Below are 18,015 nucleotides of genomic sequence, written 5' to 3'. Positions count from 1 at the left end.
AATATTTTTTTGTGAAAAGTGTGTGGTCTTTCTAGAGGTCTCTAGGGATTAATAATTTGCACTACGAGGTATATGTCCATTTTAGACTATCCAAACTAAAAAGAAAAGGCAAACATGATATTCCATAAAGGAAATAGGTTTCTCTGTCGGTTTTTCTTGAATCCTAAAAACTGTGAAAATATAAACTCTGGCTATAAGAGAGACTGAGGTTGGTGGATGAGCAACCCAAATGGCACCTGGCTGGTGACCTGAGATATGGTACTAATACCACCTTATGGCGACCAAATACCGTAAATTTCTGCCCTGGGAGGGCATCGGGTCACAGCCTTTAAACAGCCTATGGAGCCGAGGAAGAATGAAAATACCTGATTCGTTAACAATAAATGTTGTAAAGTCATGCATTGTGCTGTACACCTCAGCGGCTTATCAAAAAGCTACTTTGGGCTTGCTTTAGGAGGAAGCATTGAAATGACTCACTTCACAAAAAAGCATGGCTAATACCTTCATCCATGCAGCTTTTTAATGTTATCACCCCTCAACTGAGCACATTTCATGTCGTAGACATTATCGCGATTTTATTTTTCTCCACCTTTGAACTGAATCACGTAGGGCCTGACCTCGGGTACAATTCAAAACCAACTGTTGAAATTCAATGACAAAAGATACACTTGGCATTCGCTCTACTTTTAAGAAGCAAGTCACTGTCACTGAGCATCCCCTTATGTTAGAAGTGACCACGCAGATGGGCTCGCCGGCCAGCAAGTGGTCACAAATGGCAACGGCACAGAGTGAAGTGGTGTTTTTTTCCTCCAATATATAAAAATTGGAAATGGCCAAACTTCAAGCATGCAGAGGGGGGAGGGGACAACAGAGGGAACTAAGGAAGAGGAAAGAGAGAAGAAAGGATCACAAGGACAGCAGAGGAGGGAGAGCAGGTCATTCCACCTGGCAGTGTGTGGGACAAGCATTTGGAGCAGGGCAAGGAACTCTGCTCCGAGAGCCAGTGCCTACGTGTACTCACCGAGTGGAGGAAAGCCCCGAGCGGGGCTCGTATCGCGGCTGCTCTCACAGCTGGTATTACGGCTGCACCCCTGACTCATGCTGGGTCGAGGGATACGGCTGCTCCGTGCTAGTGTGCAGCATGAGGGGTTTCAGAGAAGGTGAAGAAGTTTAATGAAGACAGAAAAACTCACAAAACGTCAGTCACATTCCGTTAACGTAATCATGACATTGTCCGCGCTGGGGGGGGGAGGGGGAGGGGGGGCGCAGGTGCATCATGAGTGACTATCCCTGCCGAGGCCTCACTGACTGGCATGCTGACAACAGGAGAGGACCTGCATAAAAACTCGACTGTGCTCAAGATTTCGGAAAGCTGTGGGTTTTTGTATGGAAGCAAAATAATACCTAAATGTAAGAAATGAAAAAGAAAGCTTTCCAAAGAGCAAACTGGCACCAGGAAATCCAAGATCAAACTCTTTTAGAAAATGATCAGTTTTTACGGCTTTAGCAAACTGGCTCGACAAGATGATAAATGACTAAAGCCATTTTCATATACACTGTGTTGTCAGAAAGATCATTTATTTTGGATTAAAAAACAGAATAAAGGCTCGAAATCCATGAACTTACCTAATTAAAAGAAAGAGGGTTCACTTCTCTCAGCCTGGGCTTCTTTACAAAGAGAAGTTCTAAGGACTGACACAGCTGGAGAACCTGCCCACTTCAAGTAAGTATCTAAATACTTCAAACATACTTAATTACCTAAACCAACATGTATAGAGAGTTGGGATTGCTTTCCCTTTATTTACTGGTCCCAACAATTCATTCCTGCTTTTTCTGTGGGAATCCAAACAGATCTGCCCGTGGTCCCTACTCAAGCACCTTCACTTTACAGCCTCACACGTGAGTCTGTCAATGGTATGTGGACTGACAAATCCCAATACTCATGTTAAAAGATCCCTCCGCTGACCTAAGAATGGCCAATTACTGTATGATTATCCGTGGGTAACTTTATTATCATGTTACAAAAACACTGAGAAGACAGTGTCACATGACTAGCTTAAGGTCTAACATAACTTGGCCATAAAGCTCAGATAAGACCAGGATGCTTTTGTTTTCTAATTTAACTTGAGGAAACAAAGGCACAGTACTGGCAAAATACTCAGAAATGACTCTGCATACTGAACGTGTATAGCCATCTCCATAATAGCTGGTGGGACAATAAATATGTCTGTCTTGAGTGGATCTACTCATTCTGGACCGGATAGAAATGTCTTCCCTGAACATTTTGGAAAAAATAAACTAGATTCAAAAAAAATAAAAAAATTAAAAAATAAACTAGATTCACTGATGTAAAATCATTTTACATTTACTATATTGTAATGAGCAGAGCCTACTACTTAAAAGCCAAGGTGGATTTACAGCATGACCAAACTATAACAAGAATGTCTTCCAAACCGGAATGGTGAAATTCCCTGACAAAGAATATGGAAGTGAGAAACCAAACCAACTTCCTCCTGTGGTCTCTGCTCAGTGCTAGAGTTACATCAGACCCCACAGTTACATAAGAGATGTCCAAATGCTTAGGTCTGCACTGGCAAGCAAGGAAAAAAAATCAAGCGCAGGAATGCAATCTGAGCAATCTGTCAAAACGGGGCTTCACTTAGGATTGTCGAGTAATTCCTATATTCGCCTTCATTTTGCCACATGACATGGAGGCACTGGGTTTTTGCTCAAACTGGCAGTGACTATATAGTCAGCAATTCCTGATAATAATTCTGAACAGCTCCTATGATGAGGGTGCCCAGGGGCTAAATTAAAAAATCCTTAAAAAACTAGGGAGCATCCATTGACACCAATATATGAGAAGGTGCCTAGAACCTACAAAGTAATGCGGCTTATCCCTAGAGGATCAATACCACATCTAATTTGTGAAATGACCTCTCCGGTTCCATGCTGACTCACTCGTCCAGCCACGATGCCTCTCCTGTCTCAGCCTCCCTGTAGGAAGGTTGGGAGAGAGAGTCCCTCATTTAAATGAGAAGGGTACTGTGAGATAAGGTACACACGTGAGTACCTCTGAGTTCCTTGCTGAAAGGCAGACATAAAAACCTTATTTCACTACCCACTCCAAAACAAACAATTGGAAATAATAAAGACAATCCTGATAAGTGTTTCACACATGCACATGCTTAAGTTGAGCATATTCTTATAGTTCTTGCCTGATCCCTTCTGTCACCCTGCTTCCACTCCCTTCCTTAAAAAATACACACGCTACAGCAATGGGAAATCTCTGCTCTCTCTCGCTGAGCCTGCTTTGTGAAGACAAGAGCATGAAAAAGGATAAGTGGACATGATCTGAAGCAACAATATGCATAATTCTTTTTTTTTTTAAAGATTTTATTTATTTATTTGAGAGAGAGGGAGAGTGAGAGGGAGAAGCAGACTCCCTGCTGAGCAGAGAGCCCGATGTAGGACTTGATCCCAGGACTCTAGGATCATGACTTGAGCTGAAGGCAGACGCTTAACCAACTGAGCCACCCAGGTGCCCAACAACATGCGTAATTCTTAACAAGGTTTACCCTCCTTAGTATTTCAGCCAGAGAAAGTTTATTCACCCCTTTGTGCTGACTGGCTTCCTTAACACAGGCTAGTAGTAACATACACAAAAAGAATTCTGCTTATGAATTTGTAAACATCTGCCCACAGTTGCCCCACACCACATTAAAGGACATCTAGTGGTGACAGCAACCGTTCAAATGCTGGATAATTTAAAACACGAGAGGAGTAATGGCCACTTCTGATACCACTTCCAAAGACCACTCTATAAAGAGGATTTTAAGTAAGTATATCAATATATGATTTTTATAAAGACTAATGAATTAGATGGTGAAAGCTAAAAAAAACAATATCAAATCAGCCTCTTTATGGAGTGCCAAAACTGACTGTTCTCTATGAGAATATATAATGTGAAGGCAAAAGAGAAGAGGAAGAGACGATGAAGACATGCTTGCCTTTTGAACTTTCTGAAGGCAGTATTCTTTGGTGGTTCTGAAGTCCTATGCTTACAGGAAAGGCTGGGAAGCCTTGAAAATCCATCTGATTGGCTTCATTTCTTGAGAGACACTCTACTTTTGTAGTGTTTGGGGGGTAAACCCGACTTCAGCCTTTTAAGGAAGGGATGGATCCTACCAGAACTCACATCAAAAGCAAAAGTACAAGAGGAATAAGGAGCACTACCATGAAACATCTCTACAGTCTGGACATTTTCATGTTGTGGTCTTGCACACAGTAGTCTAATTTAACAGGTGACACTGATTACTGTTAATTTTTGCTTCTTTCAAAATATTTTGACCAGAAAATCTGAAAACAGGATGTAAGCTGCCAAAAATAAAAATTTTTATAGCCTTTTCAAGAGATGAGTGGAAGAAGGAAACTAAAGGCAAACTTTCAAAATATAACTGCTATAGGTATTAGCTATTTATACTTTATTATTCATCAAAAACAGAATAAAACCCCAAAATGAAACAATTTACAATCTATTCTGTTTGGCTGAACAGTTTATGAAGGAATAAACTGCCAAGAAAAAAGAGAGTAGCAGGGTTTTATTTTGTTTCTTGGTTATACAACAGGAATTATATCCTGTTTTGCTTAAGAAACCTTAAATGCTAAAGAAGAAGAGCTTTGGTGTCATTTTTATTACAGATGAGGCATAGCTGAACCAAACATAATTTGTAGGTAATTTGTAGAATTAATTCTCAGTGCAAATTCCAAGCCTAGCTTAGCAATGATTAAAACTATTAATTGGTTTGGGACAAAAGAAAATATTCTTAAAAGACGCTTACCCCTTTTTTGAATACTTATATTTCAAGTTGCTATACAATGAACCAAATGTTTATAAACATTTTGGTATATACAGGCATATACCCAGTATCTACTAAATGATCACAACAATGGACAATCTACTGCTAAAGATGCTATGTATCTGACACCCTATAAAATGGAATCTCTCAGCAGTACTATAGGAAGAAGTGGAAAGATGTACTTGATTCATTTATCTACCTTTATATCTGCGTGTATTCTCACCATGTGCAGAAATTTAAATATCTTCTTTAATCAGAATTGTATGTATGACCTCAAAGCTTTACACATAACTGATCCCCTTAATGAGCATCAAGGAAATAACTTTGTCCAAAATACTGTTTCAAATAAGAACTCTCTGGAAGAGAACAGGTTCCTATTTAGTTTTTACTGATGGATGATGTTTCATAGTACCTCGTAAAGACTTAATAAATGCTGTCTTTTCAACTAACCACAACACAAACTTCCTAGTTAAAACCATGGAATACCAGGTCCTAGAGTTATGTTAGTCAACCTAGGGCAGTTTCTTTCCCAATTTCAAGAAAAAGGTAAAAATGGCAACTTTAATAATATAAGAAGTCAAATCCCAAAAAAGAAAGAATTTTTAAAAGTATGAAACTAATCTGGATCACCAAGAGACTTCCTATACATTTAGCTAACTACCAAAAAGGGACAGCCAAAACCTCATGACTAAATATGAAATCAAATGCATTTTCCAAACAAAACTAGATCCAAACAGACATATGTTACAGCCTCAAATCTGAAGTTTAGACATTCTCGTCATGATACTTTCCCTGGTGTATCCACATAACTTGTTATCGCTGGATCCAAATAACTTGTCAGCTCAGGGACCACGCTATGTAATGCCAACAGAAAGTTGGGATCATGTAGAAATTTCTCACTTGCTTTGGAAATGTTAGTCAAACCAATGCCTATTCATTCTACCTCTTAAATATGCCCCCACTCCCCGCCTTCTCGTAGCTCAGGTGGCCTTGGAGGGCTTTTAGAAGCGGCACCCTCTCAGTCCCACTGCCCTCCTCTCCCACCTCACCCTGACAAACTTCCTTTGCTGCAGCTCAATGAATTACCTGTGGTTCCCATAGCACATTATGCTTCCTCCCATCTGTTTCTGAACACACTCCTCTCTGCCCTAGAACACCTTTCTCCTCTTCTCCCCACCCTGCCTAAGCCTACCTTACACATCATCAAAAATGGACCTATTCTGGCAAGCCTCCCCTCTCCCAGTTCTTCCAGATTTCTCTCTTGGGCGGACTGGGGTAGGCAAGGGCCCTAAGACACTCCTTTCCTATGGTCCCAGAGCATTATATCACAGTATCTGTCATACTATCTTACATTTCCACCCCTAAGACCACAAGCTCTTTGAAAATCAGAAGCTGTATCTGTTTTATCTTCTGATCCTAAGGTTTAACAAAGTGCCTGTGCATCACAGGAAACATTCAAGTAAAGCTGTTAACAAGATAAATAAATGAGAAAGAAAAGCCAACAGGACTTACGAATATAGTAGTGTTCTGATTTCACATTAATAGATTTTTACCCTTAGAAAACAGTAAAAATATAAGGAAGAGGATGAACATAGATTTCTCATAATATATTACAAAAGATGTCTTTTATATTAAATAGATTATATAGAAATTAGATTTGAATAGACTAAGCTGCTGAGAGTAATTGATATAATTCTACCCACTATCACAAAGAAACTAAATACTACAACACAAAAATATTATATATTTGGTTTTCATTTGTTCCTAGTTTTCATGTTTGAACAGTACTATGTCAAAAGTAACTATACACATTCTTTGACCATAAGTTCCACCAATTACGTTAGAGAGGATCAAAATTAAATATACGTGGACCCTACAAATTGCTTTTGAAAATATATATAGACTAACGTCTACTTAGTGCTAATCCATGAAAGAAAGATGAAAAGCAACATTGCTCCTAATTGTGAAGAAGACAATCCTGCCCACTCCCCCCAATTCTAACATTTTGTTAAATGGCTCTAAAACACAAAAGCCCACAGTGACATTAGTTCTTTTCCGTCAATCTGAACGGTGAGGCTCATGTATTTTTCGGTTGTGATTCAAACCTGAACATGCCATAATCTGTAAAAAGCACAAATCAGAATGTCTTTTAACACAGGCAAAATGACATCCTCAGTTCAAAAGGAGATCTCTATTTCCAACATTAGACAAAGTCATTACATTATAATAAAAATCATGACCAAGTTGGGAATGATGTTTTGAGGTCTTTGAGAATCCTTACCTAATCCTATTCGGTTTGGACTTGTTTCTCGGCTACATCCCTGACTCCTGGGAATCTTGCTTCGTTTTTCTGAAGAGGGGGTCACAGGTGGGCCTCTTGAGGAACCCCCAGCAAGGCCACCATAACCACTTCCCAACAATTTCCCTGGGGAACTTGACCGGCTGCCGGCTAAAAATGAAACAAAACAAAACTGAAGAATGGCTGTAAATCAGGGACTAAACTATAACAATTTCAGAAGTCAGTAAACACATTATTTGGCTCAAATACTTTTATATAAAAATGGCTTTTTTTGTTGGTGGTAGTACTGTTTTTTTTTACATGGAGCATAAAAGAACATCAAATATCATAAAAGAATGTTTATACAAAGAAGAATTACAGGCGGAGTCCTACAAAAATGACAGTAAAATTTCTGATTCAAAGAGCAGGCTGAGTACAAACAGCTCCCTGTTCCACAGCAAATTTCTACAAATAATCACAAAGGTGTTTGTTTATTGTTTCGTTTTTTTATTCTATAAGAGTTGATATGTGAAAAATTTTAAATATAACCATTAGAAGAAGAGAATTAGAAGTTTCTTAAACATTACTGGAAGAAAACAGATCCAAGGACATCCCATTAGTTTAACAAATGGAAGAAAAGGAAGCAGGAAGGTAACTAGAAACATGGTAAATAAAAAAATCACAAAATAAAATGGTAGGAATAAACTCAAACATATCACTAATCATAAAAAAGTGGCTGGATTAATTTCATCTATTAAAAGAGATTCTTGGATTGGCTTTTAAAAAAATGAAACTCAGCTGAATGTTGTTTATAAAAAATAAACAACATACCTAATACAAAACAATAAAACAGAGTGAAACAGCATTAAAAAAAGGACAAAGGATATCTCATATTGATAAAAGAATCATAGTCAATGAAGACATAATAACCACGAACGTTTATGCTCCAAGTAACACAGCCTTGAAATATAAAACATAAAACTGATAAAAATATAGGGAGAAATTCAGAAGGTCATAATTATTAATGCACCTCTAAGGAAAAAAAAACAACTAAAGAAACTAATAACTAATACACCTCTGAAATTGACAGAGCAGTCAAAATTATACAGATATGCATAAACACACGTCCCACATACACACACATGTACAACAAACAGAAGACATTCTTTTCACTTTTCCACACATATTACAAAAACCGACTATGTACTGAGTTTCAAAGGAAATCTCAGAAATCTACAAAAATAGAAATTACAGAGACCACATGCCCTGAGATGTACACAAGAGAATTAGAAATTAAAAACAAATCATATATAGTTAGTAATTTTTATAAATAAGTGGCTGGATAGCTTTTTTTTTTTTTTTTTTTAAAGATTTTATTTATTTATTTGAGAGAGAGAGAATGAGAGAGAGCACATGAGAGGGGGGAGGGTCAGAGGGAGAAGCAGACTCCCCACCGAGCAGGGAGCCCGATGCGGGACTCGATCCAGGGACTCCAGGATCATGACCTGAGCTGAAGGCAGTCGCTTTAACCAACTGAGCCACCCAGGCGCCCGGCTGGATAGCTTTATAACCATTTTTCATGAGATAACATTCTTTCTTAAAGAAAACAGCAAAATTTTAAAGATCACATCAATACACCGAAATACACTCTCCTTATTAAGTAGAGAACGCAATAAAATTCTCAAACATAAAGTGCATGTTATTATGTACCAGAACAGAATGAACCAGAGATAAAAACCCTTAAAAGAACACTTAACCTGGAAACACATGCCTACACCTCCATCATTCAAATTAATCATTAAGGTGATCACTCACAAAAATTAGGACTTTATAATGACAGCTACAGTTTAAAGTGAAATTCATTATAAAAATCACTGGTATGCATCACCATGAAGAACCTGTCTCAGGATTTATTAATCTTATGCCCATAAAACTTTGAGCACCCAAATGAACTATTAAGCTGTGTAAAAGGAGAAAAGAAATCCATTCCAAACTCTAGAATTTGAACATACAGAAAAAAATGCAGAAAAGATTAACTAAGCTCATAATAAACAGAGAAATTAATATTGTGCAAAGAACATGGGACATGGGGTGAAGAATGCAAAAAAAAAAAAAAAAAAGGCAAGAAGAGAAATGGCTTACCACCAGCAGGATTAGCAGATCTGGATCCTTGATTATGAAAGCAGACCAAAGGACAGGCAAAAAGTGGATTAAAAGACAATAGCACAATACAGAAGGTCAGCATGCAACACAACACAAATGTCTTTGTTCACAAACACATTAGCAAAATAGTTTTTTCTTCTAGGTCTTTTTCCTCTTAGTCTACTTTTGTACTTATGTTTATTTTATTCACATCATACTCTATCAGCATTTATTTCAGGTCTGTTCATGAAACACTTAGGAACCTACAGTGTGCCAGGTCTGGTGCCAGGCGGAGGAGATGCAGAGAAGACAAGCGTCTTGGCCTCCGGGGGGGCACATCTTTCTAGTTCTGAGCAAGCGGAGAGAAGTGACTGACTGCATCCTACTCATTTATGTATCCCTACCACCTTAACTGGTGCTTACCACATAGCAAGTGCTCAATAAACATCATGAATTCAAAGAAACTGCTACTAATTAGTTTCACCTGAACATCCTATGCCAAATCCTCAAATATTTAAATATCAATCTTCACATATTTAAATCCTCAAATATTTAAAATATGCTGTTAAGGGCCCTAAATCTAATTAATGTTAATGAAATCTACTTACTATTATACCAGGACTATGAATGCTAGTATATCTACATTTGTAAGACATATAAATATGCTCATATTTACTTCCTATAAAAATAATTTTTTTAAATACTTAATTTATATGCCTAAGTTTAAGGCCCAGTCTTGATTACTGGCTGGTGTTGTCTCCCTTCCTGTGAGTGGAATTTAGTGAATCAAGTAAAACTGAAGAGTTTTAAAGTGGAGCCCCAAGCTAGGGTGCAGTATTTCTACAAGACTGAAGAATTAAAGCCCTCTCCTTGCCCTCACCCCCACTACAGAAGCAAAGTAGTCTCCACCATCTCCTAAGAGGTGAGCCAGGCTAGGGGCAGGAACCCCTGCAGAGGCCAATGCCAATAAACAGCAGACATAAAGAAACGTACAGTACCATTCAACCCTCCCTCTCCCAGAAAGGAAATAACACTGCACAGCTAAAGAACTAGACATTTTTTATTAAACTTCATTTTAACATACTAACCCATATTTTGAGTCTTGAACATCTTTGTCAAGAAAAATTTCTCTGCAAGAAGACCTGACTCATATTTATGAGGTCATGTGACCAGAGTACCCTATCCATCTGTGACTCCAGGCATCACTAGGGTTCAAAATAACCACCCGAGCCAGGATAGTGTTCCCAAGGTAGAAGCTGCTGGGCTACATACAGATGCACAGCCTATGTTGTGTTGTATATACCTGTGTGATACACCAGAAGCACGCGTTTCTGCATCAGACGAGCCTGGCGGCAATGTATCACCGATGTTACACTTTCTTTTCAGAAAGGTATTACACTTGTTTAACATGAGGCCTAGAGTTACCAGAGGGACATTGGAGAGTATCTGAATTCCCAAGGAGCTGAGAAAGGCATTCTAAATACTAAGGAGAACCTAAGGTTTGGCCACAGACTCTCTACATGAGCCAGACAGCTCCTGGGGCCACAGAGGAGGCAGACACATATGGGCTGGGGAGTGCTGCACGGAGGGACCGTGTGCAGCTCCCAGGGAAGGGGAGCCTTCCTCCAACACGCTCACCCTGCCCGGGAGAACTCGGACACCCAGCTCTATGCACACAGAGGGAGCGGGGGACTCAAAGGCAAGTGTGGCTGGGAAATGAGACACCGGGGTGGTTCCTTAGAGCGATCTACATACACTCCTTCCACCTATGGCTGCTTTCATGGCCGATGCTAACAAGCCAAGTGACTCAACATGTACAGACAAGCAGTAATGGAAGCGAGAGCAGCTGGGCAAAGCGGGAGCCCACACTGGCAGGAAGAGAAGAGCAGGCTGCAAATGTTAGAACACAGGGTTAATGGGGAGAGCTTTTAATGGATTTGCTTATTACCACTGAAAGAGAACTCCACGTTAAAATAATCCCCAGGTACTGCTCTTAAATTGCATCAGAGGGAGTCCTTATCAACAGTAAAATGGGTCACAGCCCAGGTATGTCTCAATTTGAGATGCTTGAGGAAAGGGAGAGAAACCACGTTTTAATGTTTAATGCTTAATAATATAAAATTTAAATCACCTGGCAAGGAGACAAAAGTATCCTGGAATACTCCATGTTGTAAGCTTACCCAACAAACATCAAGACTACTCACGGCAGCTTAGAGCCACACAAATGTGTTTTTCCCCTGAAGTAATGAAAATACTATCAATCTTTCAACTGTATAATGGGCTGTCGAACAAAACTGAGGTAACAGTATAAAATATACTTCTTACGCTGGGACTGTGAAACCACTTTGGCGCGGCTGCGGCCTCGACTGTCAGGCGTGGTGGCGACGTTGGTGGCGCTCCCGGAGCTCTGCCGTCTCGTGCGGATCCGACCTGGAAGATGCAGCAAAAACGGTGTTTCCATCGTGTTTTCAGCCAGCGTGACCTACTCAAGAACACCACGCACACCACGAACAAGCGGCACTGACGGGCCACCTGCAGGGGCACGTGTCTGCCTCCGGTGCGGTCCTGACCCAGTTCCCTGTGTGCACACGCATGCGCATTCCATCTGCACACTCAAGTTCTGCAGATACATTAGCAACTCCTGAGAGTGAGTCATGAACCTGGAAGGTGCTTCTGTTACAAGTATTCTAGCATACTATATTTTCCAATGAGGAGGTGATATCCACTTGAGGATTTTTTTTCCACAATTTTTTTCACATTAAACTCTCTTACCTACAAATCTGTCAAATTTTCAAAGGCAGAAAATATTAGCTGTCATCTTACGAAAAATACTACAGGAAAAAGAGTAAATGCAAAACAAAGCAAAACAAAACACAACAAAAAAACAAAACCCTTAACTCAGCAATCAACAAAAGCTATAGCACCCTGGAGAATAAATGTGTTCTGATATGTAGCACTGAACTTCTATTTTAAAGCATGTATGCCAACAAGTTTCTAGCTGCAAAAGATGAAGACAGAATCAGCAGTATAGGAGTAGCGAGAGAAACGACGACCTAAAAATAATGGATGTCATAGGCACTTATGAAAAGAATTTGTCACTCTAAGTAAAGCAATCTGTTAACTCCCATTATTAAACCATGAAACCACAAAAACAAAGTGAACTCAGAAATGCAAAATCATTGATGATCAGACTAGAGACTAAACTTTTTAAAATTCAGGGCTTCTTTGGTTTCAGGTGGGCACAAAGTGCCTCTCCTGCCATAAATCACTCAGAACAGCAATCTGATATGGAAAACACAAACGAACAGAACTCGCATTGGCATCTTACATTGCTCAAGACCACTTCTACCTCATCATTTAAGAAAGAACACAGAAAAGGAATACAGGAAAACAAATCATAAGGCTTGAAAAAGGTTCAGGAAGGGGAGGTACAGAGCAATAAAAGCACTGCTTTAAGAAAAAAAATTAAAACTAGAAAGAATAATTTTTAATAGCAGTTTAAGCAAAGATTCACAAATTCTAGAATCTGTAGTAAGATATATATATATATATATACACACATCGTATTATACTAAGAGCTGTATATGTGTGAACTTGGAATCCTCATAAGAACATATAATTATTCCCATATTACAGATGAGGAAAGAGAAACAGGAGGATTCATTAATTTGTCTAAGGCCACACCACTGGTTTAGTTACCTGTGCCTGCCTGGCTGGCTGGCTGGCTGGCTGGCCTATGAGTGAGGGCATTTTACTTTCCTAAGGAAGTCACCAAGCTAAATCAAGGCAGTCACCAAGGCAAAGTGAACGTGAAAAACCAACTGAATCTCACTTCCTATTTTAAATTTACTGTAAAACATTTAGGTCACAAAAAAGATATTTTAAATGAACATCCATACCCATTCAGCTTAAAAAATAAAAATCTTTGCTAGCGTCCCTGTACCCCCTATTTTCTCCCAACATTTGGTAACCTGATCCTAAACCCAGCATTCATCATCCCCTTGCATTTCTTTGAACTTTTAATATAGTTGTATAACCACAAAACAGATGGCATTATTTAATATATTTCAAATGCTTTTAATTATATCACAGGGTATATATTTTTCCAAAACTTAGACTGTTTTGCTCAACATTTTATTTGTGAGGTCACTTATGGAAATGATTTTTCTGTAGGAGGTAAAGGAGAGATCCATTTTATTTTTTCCGTATGACTAACCGACGTCTAAATAAATTTTCCTAACCCCTTTCTTACTGATCTACAAAGTTGTCTTTTGTCATTTTACCAAGTACTTAAATACATACGTAGGCTTGTTTCTCAATTGTCTAGTGTGTCCACATGTCCACACCAGTGCAACATCAAAATGTTGTGATGAACTTAAAAAAAAAATCTTGCTAATTGGAAATCAGCCCACTTTTTCCTAAGGCCTTTGCTCTCTTCCACATGGATCTAAAGATACAGTTTAAAAGGACCCGTTGAAATCTTAACTGGCATTATGTGGAATGCAGGGTTAATTTGAGGGATGGGGGCGGGTGGTAAGACAGCTTTACGATATTGATCTTTCCATGTTTTTTCCTTTATTTCACTTTCTTCAATGTCCTGCAACAAAGCTTTATAATTTTTTCTAAAAGTCTTACTCAATTTTTACAGACTTATTCAAAGGTGCCTTATTTTTATGACACACTGTATTTTATTAAACTATATTTTCTAACTTCTTGACAAATGTGAATGTAATTAATCTTTATATTTTGATCTTAATTCTGGGAACCTTGCTAAACTTGTTAATTCTACTAACTTGTATGTAGATTATCTGGAGTTAGGTAAATAGAATACCATCTACAAACAAGACTTCAGTTTTTTCCCTTCAAATTCTACCCTTTCATTTCTCTGCCTTTACCCCGCTGTCTCGGACACGTAGTATGCACCTACATGGGCAGGATTCGTTACTTTGAGCCACATTAAGAAAAAAAATTCTGGAATTTCACAAAAAGTAGGATATTTCAACAGACTAAGAAAACTCCTTTTCCTAACTGCTAAGAATTTGCCAAAATGTTTGTTGAATTTTTTGATGCTTTCTCGGCATCTTCTGAGATAAAAGGATTCTTCCTTTAAATGTGCTGAGCTTCATCAGGAAGTTTCTAAGCTATTAAACCTGAGATAAACTCCCATGCTCATAATGTACACACTCACATATAACGCCTCAACTGTACCTTCTCTGGTTTAGTGCTAAGGCTACCCCAGCTGCATTAATGAGTGAAGTAGTCCCACTTTCTCTTCTTGGAGTTTATGGAAGACTGGGATTAGCCAATTCCTCATACAATTTGTATTTCTTAATCCTGTCTAGTGAATGTTTAATTCCTATTTCATTAACTTGTACTCTTTATTATTTCTTTCTTACTGTCCTTTGGGTTTATTCTGTTCTTTTTCTAACAAATTAGAAACAACCTCCTAATTGTTTCTCTTCTAATATAAACTTAAGGCTATGAATTTCCCTCTAAGCACTGCTTTTGCTTCATTTCATAAGGACTGATATGTAGTTCAACATAATGTGTTGCTTTAAAAAAATTTTTTTTCTAGATCCCATTTGTTTATGTTTTGCTTTGGAAAAGTTAAGTTGGATCTGTACTTCACACTTTACACCAAGAAAAACAGCAAATGAACCTAAGATTAAAATGTAAAACATGAAACCACAGAAGTTCTAAAAGAAAACATAGGAGAAATCCTTTGTAACTTGTAATGGCAAAGTCCCTTCTAGTTATGACTTAAAATTAAAAGCCATTAGGAGTTCGGTAAGTCTGACTACTTAATTTTTTTGTAAAATCTCAGTATGACAAGAAGAAAACTATGAGCAAGTTAAAGAAAATGAAAAATTGGGAAAAAAATGTTTACAATTCATATCACAAAGGGTTAATTTCCTTAACATATAAAAGGTTTCTAGGAATCAACAAGAAGTCCACCAACAAGCAGTGTGCTGGTAAATGTTTAACAATTGGCAGGGGGTTGGGGAAGGTTCCTGCAGATTTGTGTTTTCCAATTTCCCTGGTGTTATTCCCACCATGGCCAATTTCCAGCTATGGGACATGAAATCAACCAGATTACAAAATGTCTGAAAATTTAACAACTGGCTGTCATGAAATAGTCAAGACAGCTCCAACACACCACCGCCACAACCCAATAAAGAATGAACAAAAGCTAGGAAAAGACAGTTAACAGACAATAGAAATGGCTCTTGAGTGTCTGAAATATTGTTCAGCCTCACTCAATAAGAAAAAAAATTAAAATGACATTAAGAATGCCATTTATCTAACACCTACCAGAGTGGCAAGAATCTAAGACTGTGCTAATAGTCTAGCGTATAGGAAAAGAGGCACTCTCATCGGCATGTTTTAATCTGTGGGAATCCTGAGGAACGAGATTTGAGTGCCTTCCTCTATAAAAGCTCACTGCTCCTGTCCAGCACCCTTCAATTCATCAGGCTGGGGTTTCCCAGGCACCACAGATAATGAGAACTGAAACCACAACTTATGTGAGAAGTGAGCTCAGTTACAAATGAGGGGAGATTGGTTTTTTCCTCTGGCTAGGACAAAGTCAAGAGATACCATGTCAACCTGAAGATAAAGAGGTTTTGTTCCTAGTACACCTTTTCATGGATCTATAGCACCTCGACAATGCTGGCTCAATGCCAACCTTACCTCTCCCCTGAGGGGAGCACAACGGCTTGTTTCTTGTCTGCCACAGGGACTCACATGTGTCACTAAGACCTCAGGGCACCCTTAAAATCAATTTTGGGGAGTTAAAAGGGCCTTTTTGTGTTATACTCAGATACAGATTTCTTCTGTAAGGAGAGAGTCTGTTTGTTTGTTTTCCCTATATTAATTTGGTGATATTATTCTAAGTGCCTACATACGCCTTAAAGAGATGATACAAAATACTCCATGGTCTTTAAGAAAAACAAAATCTACTCGATAAATGCAACAAGAGTAAAAAATATATTTAAGTTCTACATTATGACCTGTTATTAACATTCATATTCATACTGTGTTATGACAGAGACAGAAAGTAGACATGAAAGAAAAAACGTACATAAAAGAAATAGAAATAAGAGGTATTAGAGAACTATCCAACAGAAAAAAAAAAATTCTGGAGATGGACAAGAAACAAACCCACCCATCCAAACAAAAGCAGACCCAGAAGAAAACAAAGACCTGGAAGAGAGCAGCCTTTGACTTTCATGGAATGAAGACAGAACATCCATACCGAGCAGCTTTTTAAAAGAGCTGCTGAAGAATTTCTTTCAATCACACCGCCATTCTTCTAGAAGAGCCCTCAAAATGGGAAATAAAACCTGTGCACCCAATATAGCTTGCAGGCCTGGTTTTCCTACATTCAGTCCAAGGCAAATTTAAAAAAATCATTTATCAGACAGCCTCATGTCACTAGGGTTTCTGTCCTCCTTATGTTTCAAAATTTCAGGCAATTCTCAACTTAGAGGTTATAAAGATTAAAAGGTCTTGTAAGTAAATCTCCACTCATCACACTGGAGCCTTTTGGCATACATATCGGCTTTACAAACTCATGGCTTCGGGGCACAATTAAACCAACCTCTACTCATATGTGGCAATTTTGATAAAATCAAAATTTGGGAAGTTGACCCCTTATAAATTGTTACCTACAAGTACCATTCCCCCAAAGGAACAACTTTCCTCATGTTTTTTAAAGATAAAACTAAAAGAAAGTTAGCACTCTTTTACTCCGACATACACATATTTTTTCCACTGTGTAAAAAAGCCAATCATTTAAAATTCAGAGTTCTTAGATAAACATATAGCAATACCAAATGTTTTATGTCCCAATAAAACTGAACTAAAATCTAAGTTCCTTTTCCTAAAGAGCAGAGAAGGCTACATGGTAATTTTTATTTTGTAATCTTAAAAACCACCAATAGGTAAGCACAGCCTTTGATTTAATAACGTATGATCATCTATTCTCTGAAATGATCAGTAAGTTGTCAGCTCCTGTGGGTCATTCAAGCCCAGTAACCCTTCATTTAAAATTATGTGTTCCGGGAAAAAAAATATGAATAAGGCATTTCCTAAACCACAGTAGCTAAAAACCCTGCGTATTAGATGGGAGTGCACTCATTTATCACAGCTGCAACATCTCGTCACAGACTTTCCCACAAGCAGCAGAACCAATGACATAAATGCTTCTTTCTGAATCCCCCCAAATTATGCAAAGACAACCTGGAAATAAACTTTTGTCCACAAGATGAGCTTCTGTTGGTTCTTCACAAAAAATATTTTTTTGACTAGTTGCAAATGTGAAAAAGGCCACTTAATGGGTATGATAAAGAAACTCCCAAAGGAGATAAAAATATTTTCTCCATTCCTACACTAATGAAGTGGCCAGAATTCAAATGCACTGTCTGAATTTTGACTTTAGAGCACCCAACTATAGATTCCCAGTCATATCTTTGTCTCCTACTGATGAAAGCATCTGTCTCTTCTGGTCTCAGGAACTAGACAGGAAAGTACTTCACAGGCTTATTATTATTAACAAATTTTAAAAAGGCCCATAAGGATTTCAAAAATTCAATTTTAGTATATGTGTGGCCGAAGTGAGCACAGGATTCCAAAAATTCAGACAGGAAACTCAGGACAACGTGATATTTACTATTTACTGCAAGTCATGATGTTTCATGCCTTTTCCTAAGAACCGCGTGCAGCTTTTCTGAGCAC

At 38.3% G+C, this 18,015-nt stretch overlaps 1 protein-coding gene across 1 annotated transcript in view; it reads right to left on the bottom strand.

Annotated features, from left to right (window-relative positions):
- The window catches only part of CLASP1 (cytoplasmic linker associated protein 1), a 262,736-nt gene that overhangs the window by 75,044 nt on the left and 169,677 nt on the right, over nucleotides 1-18,015 (bottom strand). The window contains exons 20-23 of the mRNA XM_044913587.1: nucleotides 11,605-11,709; nucleotides 9,280-9,306; nucleotides 7,141-7,308; nucleotides 1,022-1,129 (exon numbers count right to left, since the gene is read on the bottom strand). Coding sequence (XP_044769522.1) covers nucleotides 1,022-1,129; nucleotides 7,141-7,308; nucleotides 9,280-9,306; nucleotides 11,605-11,709 — 408 coding nt within the window. The remainder of the gene's footprint in view (nucleotides 1-1,021; nucleotides 1,130-7,140; nucleotides 7,309-9,279; nucleotides 9,307-11,604; nucleotides 11,710-18,015) is intronic.

Source organism: Neomonachus schauinslandi, chromosome 3 (genome assembly GCF_002201575.2).
Source record: "Neomonachus schauinslandi chromosome 3, ASM220157v2, whole genome shotgun sequence".
In the NCBI taxonomy this organism is placed as follows: Eukaryota; Metazoa; Chordata; class Mammalia; order Carnivora; family Phocidae; genus Neomonachus; species Neomonachus schauinslandi.
Note: the sequence above shows the minus strand (reverse complement) of the source record. Positions and strands in the feature narration are given on the sequence as shown.